The sequence below is a fragment of the Triplophysa rosa genome, linkage group LG9 (genome assembly GCF_024868665.1).
Source record: "Triplophysa rosa linkage group LG9, Trosa_1v2, whole genome shotgun sequence".
Taxonomy (NCBI): Eukaryota; Metazoa; Chordata; class Actinopteri; order Cypriniformes; family Nemacheilidae; genus Triplophysa; species Triplophysa rosa.
This window is the reverse complement of record NC_079898.1, coordinates 2130362-2138534: the sequence shown is the minus strand read 5'-3', so window position 1 is coordinate 2138534 and position 8173 is coordinate 2130362. Positions and strand designations below refer to the sequence as shown.

Sequence of the window (8173 nt, the reverse complement as noted above, 5' to 3'; positions counted from 1 at the left end):
TAGGCAAGGCAATTCATACACATGCACAAGGGCAATTCAAAGTGCTTTACATACAATTATTGACAAAGAGAAATACGACGTATCTTTAAAATGCAAATTAAGATCACAAATAAAACTTTAGATTTTAAGAAACAATAAAACATCAATCAATTTGATTAAAAATATGAGTGTATATATAAAAAGAATAAGAACAAAAGAGAGATAAATTAGAAATAGAAGTGCAGTTGATGTAAACCAGCACAGTGCTCAGGTTGTAAGTGCACAGCTAAACAAGTGTTTTTCATCTGGATTTAAAAGGCTCCTCTGATGTCTTCTGGATGCAGATTCCAGCTACGGTGGCGTAATGGCTAAACGCTGACTCACCTTTGAGTGAACCCTAACTGACTTGATCCTGATGAGTCTGTTTGGTTGATATTTAATAAGCATATCTGAAATGTATTTAGGTCCTAGACCATTGAGTGATTTATAGACAATTAATAATGCTTTGAAGTTGATTCTGAAAGTAACTGGTAAGTGTAAGGAGGATTGGAGTGACATGCTCAGATTGTTTGGTTCTGGTCAGAATCCTGGCAGCAGTGTTCTGTATGAGCTGCAGCTGTCTGGTGGTCTTCTTGGGAAGACCTGTAAGGAGTCCATTACAGTAATCCACCCTGCTGGTGATGAAAGCATTAACTAGTTTCTCTAAATCTTGCTTTTGAGACAAAACATCTGATTCTGGCTATGTTTCTGAGATGGTAGTACGCTAATTTGCTTATTGCTTTTGTCATTGAAAAATGCAATGTTTGTTTTTGTATTGATTAATACCAAGCAACAGAACACCACATGCAAACATATTTGACAAGTAGGAATATTTAGTTTAACCTTTTCAGGTGACGTTGTTTACAACACTGACTTGCTATCAACACAAACACTCCACAGTTCTCTGAACTTGTGTTGTCTGGTGTCTGGGAATGCCACGAGATATATCTATATATTTACATTTAGATTTAGCAGACGCTTTTATCCAAAGTGACTTACAGAGAGTTCAAGGAGCAATAAAGCGATATATATATATATATATATATATACACACACACACACACACACTCATTAATGAAGTGAAATCATCAAAAGCTGGTAAGGCCTACAATGCTTACAGCTGCTGCGACACGCTAAAATTAATGAAAAAGAAATTGAAGACATTGAAAAGTCTAGAAATGAGGTGAATACTCATAAACAGACGATGTGGTCTGTTCGTTGTTTTCAGTCCTGGTGTGCCGAAAAAGAACTGGTTATTGACTTTAAAACAATAACCCAAACTCACCTAAACCAAGCTCTCCGTCAGTTTTATGCCACTGTGAAAAACGGAAAGGGTGAACCTTACAGTTTTAGCAGCTATGTTGGCCTACGTGCAGGGATTAACCGTCACATCAATGATCCACCGATCAGCCGATCCTGGTGTTTTATAAAAGATCCTGGGTTTATCACGAGCAACAACGTTTTCGTTAGCGTAGTGAAAAAACTTCGGAGAGAAGGACGTCACAAATCATCCCACCATCCCACGTTAACGGAGGCAGACTTTGAGAAAATCACCCACTCTCCGGAACTAAATCCAAATACACCAGAGGGTCTCGTCAATAAAGTCTGGATTGACGTGCAGCTGCATATGGAACGCAGAGCTAAAGAAGGTAACCGTCAACTGAAGCCCGAATCATTTATCATCTGCCATGACGAAAACGGGCAGAAGTATGCAACGCCGTCTTTCAACGAATGCACAAAAAACCACAAAGAAGCCGGCGAAAGAAATAAAGAAAGTCTCTAAATCGGGGATTTATGTTTGTGCAGCCAGAGAATCTGCGGTGTCCTGTCGCTTCACTGGAAAAATACCTGTCCTTGCTGCCGCCCAATCCACCGGCCATCTCCACCCAAAGCGGACAAATTACACAAAGGATGAATGATAACTTAATTTAACTTAATATAGTTGACATTTTTATTTGATGCATATTATGATCCCCTGTTGTTAATTGCCAGCCATATATTTTTGTTACAGTGTAACTGTTAGCTGGTAACTGTAGCCTATACTGTAATAAAAATATTTGCTGTCAATTGACAACAGTTACAATGCAACAAGGTTAAAAAAATCTGACCAAACAACTGTTTCTTGAAGTGCCCTTCTGCGTCTTCGCCCCACGCCAATAAGGAGGCGGCGTCACCACGCAAAGAATCTGCGCAAAGAATCACGGGAGCCCGAAGTGACCATCAGTCGTACCCTTCGAAATCCTTCATTCTGAAGGGCCCTTTGAAGTCGCCAGTTATGAGCACTTCAGTTTGGAACGAAACTTCAGTATTGTGGCCATGATTGTTACCACTCCGAAGGAGTGCGATATATCCCAGTTGGAACGCAGGGTCAGTGTATGAATCTCAACAATGGTGACAATCAACAAAAGAAAGCTTCATGCTGCAATGCATGCTGGGAAACATCATAGTACAAAATTCATTAATTACTCCCAGCATGCATTGTGGTTTATCTGAATTAGTATAATATTTTTATAAATAAAGCAAACACTGATTACAGTAATGGTGGTTTGATGAAATACACACATTTTGCAACATTAATTGCGGGTCCAAAAGTGATATTGATTAAACTCCATTAGCATTGACAAATCACCACATTTTAACATAGATTCAATGGTTGCTTGCTGTCAGTTTTTCCAGTGATCTTGACGATGTTGATGAGCTTTATCAGAGTGTCTGATATGTTTGATTAGGGTTGGAGTCAGAGCATGTGAGTGGAGAGCGAGCGGGGAACGGAGCGGGTTTTCATCCAAAGGCCGGAGCGGTCACTCTGTCTCGCTCCGGTTCCGCTCCGATACCGCTCACACCACGAGTCTAGGGCATGCACAAATCCACCCAGAATTCACATGTGCCTTCAACAATTAACTAAACTGTCTAACTAACCTGCACTTCAAAAATCGTTGGTTGTGAAGGAGAGATGTCTGGTGTAAACACAAGCGTAGCAGTGGCGATCCGTGACTCCTCTCAGGGGAAGCAGTAATGCGAAGCTCGGCAAAACATGTATTTAGCCCGTCATGTGTGTGGCGCGTCATGTCAAAATACGTGCTTGCTGCAGACGCGTCAAAAGGGTTTTTAATAAAAGAGACACTATCATATCATTCCAACACATTGTTTCTTTGTTTGTAAAGTCCACGGTATCTGCCTCTGTGCTGGCATCTTTTTACGCTTAACTAGGCTAGGAGACCTCTTCAGCTCTCGTAAATAATTTAGGAGCTAAGACCTAGTCTTGAACCGTTATGCATCAGTCTTATTCTTAAGTGTAAGAATATGTGTAAGTAATAATTACCTCGTTTAAAACTATTTTTTAAACCTCTAAAATAAAATGCCACCACACATGTGCTTAGGCTGTGGGATGCTACATGTAACCTGGAACATGTGCTGTGTTACCAGTCTGTGCTAATGCCAGATTTGAGTTTAGTCTCTTGCTCATTTTGGGTTGCATTAGTCAAGGTATGTGATTTATGCATGTGTAACACAACCACCGTGTGACTGGCAGTGCTTCAGTGAATACATTTCCTGTTTGAACGTAAACAAAGAGAGACACCGTTGTGCTTTATATCGTGGCGTCGCGCGCATAATGCTCTCTTCTTCGCGACTCATCCTAAACCCCACAGTCAACGCAGCATCTCCCCCTACTGTCCCCGGACAGTACTACACATCACCATTAGACATAATAACACTCGTTTAAACAATATTACAAATACTCAGATAATCAAGTCCATGACATAAAAAACAAATAATTACTACCATTTCTGTGACTACACAAACAGGGTGTCACACTCTCCCTAACAAAAAGAAATGACTCCAAACAACACTGACCCTTTAACTCTTATAAACCGTTTTACAATAACATAAACATGTATTTTACATTACGACCCTTTTTTATCAATGTATTGTCACCATTGTTGAGATTCATACACCGATTCTTCATGTGGAACTGATTCAGAACTATAACATTTTTGTGAAAAAAGTTATCCTGTTAGTCGTCCATAACGCTGCTTTATTCTGTTTAAGCTGTATCATAACTGCACGTTCACATATTAATAACATATCACACTCATTGTGATGAAATAACAGTTATTTTCTGATCTCACTGGATTTTAGTTTTCTTTGCCACAACATATGTGTTAGACAGTAAAGAAAACTTCACATTAAACTCAAGAGTCAAGAGCTCAACTAAATCAAACACTGATCACAATAATGGTGATTTGTTTCAACATTAATTGCAGGTGCAAAAGTGATATTGATTCAATGCAATTAACATTGACCAATCAGCTATTTGTTGACATTGATTCAATGATTGCTTGCTGTCTGGGTATCCATGTGGAAAGGTACAATATGTGTCCCTTTGAGGGTACTGCCCCAGTGACAACCATTGTACCCCTAAAGGTACAAATCTGACACATTTTTTCTGACAGTGTGGAGATCGACCGTCCTGAAGATTTCAGCTCCAACCCCAATCAAACACACCTGAACTATCTAATCAAGGTGTTCAGGTGTGCTTGATCATGACAGACAGGTGTGCTGAAGCAGGGTTGGAGCTGCAGTCTGCAGGACGGTCGATCTCCAGGAGCAGGGTTGGTGACCACTGCCCTGGGGGAACTGTTTAGTTAACTGGATGAATAATTCCACATTTAACACTAGAAAGTTCTGGTTCATTATTGTTTGTTTTTCCACCTGGATGAGAATAATCTGATTTAGGTTTGAGATTCAATAAAAAAACAAAGGGCATTTTAAGATGCTTTATTTGTCAGAAGAGCATCTTCATTAGTCATGATACAAGCAGAGTACAATCAGGGGTGGGCATGTATTTCAAATACAAAATACTTTACCCTTAACATGCACAGGGCCCATGGGCGGGTTAACACTTAATATTTGTTTTAATTTAGTTGAAACTCACCATCATGGTGATCCGTGTTTCCTTGAGTTGTGCTCTTGACTCTAGACGTTTAAATGTTGAATTTCTTTTGGCGCTCTGTAACTGTGTGCATTTAAAGTATGTTTGATTCCCCAATGCTAGTAAGAATCAGATCAGCATCTTGTAGCTTGTGTCACATATCCCATATGGATTGTGTGCTTATCTAGAAAGAACACTATAATGTGGTGTTATTTTGATGTTGAGAAATGCATGTAAATACAAACTTATGCCAGGGGAGATTTTAGAGTCACACAGACATGAAGAATCAGTGTTTGAATCTCAACAATGGTGACAACAAAAAACTTTATGCTGCAGTGCTTGCTTCAATAACAGACGTTCAGAAGACGTCATAAAAACTTTCATTCTGGCTCCTTAGGGTACGTCTCTCCAACGTCGTAGAAGAGATGACTTTTGGACGTCTTTTGTTTGCTGGGAAGATGATCTGACTTCTCATCTCTTGTCTTAAAACAATGTGTGTACTGTATCAACCGCTTTTAGGTTTCTTTACAGACGAGGTGTCACTGTCACTACGGGCCCTTTTACGAGTGATTCGGTACTCTGGCAATTTAATTAGATCAACAAAACTTTGTTCAGCCGCTTTAGATGACGGGTTGTCATTAAAACAGTTACCATCAAAGATATTAACAGAAGTTTTCGAGGATTTGCTATACAGGTCACTGAGCTGCTGATTCATGTCTGAAACGCTCATGATCTGTATGTTGAATTCTGGCTTGTTTTCTCCTAAATAGCCAAAGGAAAAAGACTTTGTGTTATCTTGATGTTTATAACAGACAGCTGTCCAGATGTGAGAGGGAACTGTGACCCGTCCAGACTCCCGGCTCTTGTCACAGTCGTCCTCTTGTGGTATTTTCTCTTTACCGGGTACAGTACCTGTGATGATGTAAGCCGTCGCATCTTTATAACTTTTTGTCTTTAAAAAACTTTGCAAATAACCCTCCCAGATCCTCCATTGAATGCGGTTGAAGCAAGCATCCATCGGCGCAGCGTTGGTCAGAGTAAATGTCGCCAGACGGGCATCGCCACATTGGAGACCATTGGGGTTCAGGTGTCCACGATCGTATCCCGTGTGTTCATAGTCAGCGCTGAGGGCTTGACTTCCTTTATATTTGTTGACAAACTTTTCAGCTTTGCTCTCACGGACCATGTGATTATTGTTTGGTTCAGAAATCTACAAAAGAAATATAACTTTACCACAGTTGTTGCACATACGCGGTTAATATGCACAAGTTTAATTCAATCAATATTCATTAACAATGTTTTGCATATGTATTTGCAATAACAACACAACTTAAAATGTAAATAATTGAACACTACAATTTCTTATCAAAACATTTGATATATTTTGTTAAATAGTAAAACCTACTGTTAACTGTGGCTCGATGTGCCATTGGTTGCATCTCTTGGCTGTTCCATCTTTTTGTGAGCATTGAGGATCAAATGTATAGGCACTGTACAGGGGAATTTTGTGATGAGTCGAATAGAGAGTAGCAAAAAATACATCAGGTTTATTTTCCATCTTCTGGCAAATTTTCACAGCATTCTGATCCATTCCTTTCGGTTCCATGTTGTTGTAGAACCTTTCTTTACACTCATCAAACACCGTCACCACTTTTGCCTGAGCATTAAAAGCTCTCAGCGCAGTACAGGTGAGCAGGAAAAATAGAAACATGTTCCAGTTGAAATGTTTCATACGACAGTGATGACAGACTGTGGCACATCAGCTTAAATACACAGTTACACAGCAGATAATGTGACCAACTCTCAACAGCCTGTTTTAAATATTGATTCAACACGTCCTTGTTAGATGGGTGATAAGTATTAGTCTTTTGCATATCCTGTTAGATGGGTGATATGTTATATTATTAGTCTTTTGTATACACTGTTAGATGGGTGATATGTCATATGAGTCTTTATATGCAAAAGACTCATATGACATATCACCCATCTAACAGGATATGCAAAAGACTCATATGACGTATCACCCACACTGTAAAAACTAAATGTATTTTTACAGAGAAAAAACAGTAGAATTGAACAGTAACATCTCATTTTAATCAGAACTGTGAAATTCCATAAAAAAGCATACATTGACACCTAATGTACATGTCACCTGTTCTTTAACTGATTAAATGTGTTACTGGAGAAAACACTCTATTTCCTTTAAATTAAAGTCATTGTTGTGTATTGTTAACCTGACACGTCCTTTAAAAAATGTTCATGTTTATTTTTTTGTCAGAGTTGGATAAAGTGTATTTTTACTGAAAGATCCATTAGAATTTCACAGCCATATCACATTTTTATCATAACTGTAAAAAATATTTAAAAAACACACATTGACACCAAATATAGTCTTTATTTTCCCAGTTGAATTTAGCAGCGGCTACATGTACTAGTTGTGTTATATATTCTATTTACACCATGTAGACTTCACAGTTCTTTGTGATAAATGTAAATATTAATTAGATGTTATCTGTACACTGTAAACAATAAATGTATTTGTACAGGTAAAATGCAGTGTAACGTAACAGTATTTTCACATTTTTTCATTAAAATAGTAAAACTCCATAAAACACCATACATTTACACCAAACTGACATTTCTCCATGTTACTGAAAAAACGATGTTTTCTTTTAAACAAAAGTAATGATCATGAAATCTGAAAATGCACTTCTGTCCTCTAGTGGTGATCTTTCTCTGATGAAGTGAGTTTGACGGCTTGAGCAGAACATGCTGTTTTTATTCATCAATCAATCACAGTAGAAAACATGAGCCACACCCACTATTCTTCCTCATTCAATATGAAGTTTCATTGTGAAATATGTCAGAAAACTGAAGACAATCACCACTTCTGCTTCACAGGGACTTTCACAAATCAACATGCTGCAGAACATGAATGACTTGATGTTTCATTGTTATTAAAGTCTCCATTAATGTGATCAGTGTTTACTTTAGTTGAGCTCTTCACCCTTCATCTAATATACTGTGATCTCTCTTTGGGCTGGAAAATGAAGGACACTCAAAAGAGAAAGTGATCAGATTTATTTGTCTGGTTGATGATGATGTGAATCGTCATCTAGTTGAATGTTGGTTTTATGTGATTCATGTTTTTGTTGGGTTTTTGTTATATCTGTGTGAACGAGCTTCGGCTGAAAGCACAGATTTCTTGTGATAACATTCATA

General features: G+C 38.4%; 1 protein-coding gene across 1 annotated transcript; it reads right to left on the bottom strand.

The window, feature by feature from the left end:
• Positions 1–642: 642 nt before the first annotated feature.
• Positions 643–6719, bottom strand: LOC130559575 (endonuclease domain-containing 1 protein-like). Its single transcript, XM_057342736.1, has 2 exons — positions 6357–6719; positions 643–6161 (listed from the first exon to the last, which is right to left on the bottom strand). The coding sequence occupies exons 1-2, from the start codon at positions 6681–6683 to the stop codon at positions 5457–5459; spliced, it is 1032 nt and encodes a 343-aa protein (XP_057198719.1). The 5' UTR covers positions 6684–6719; the 3' UTR covers positions 643–5456.
• Positions 6720–8173: the final 1454 nt, after the last annotated feature.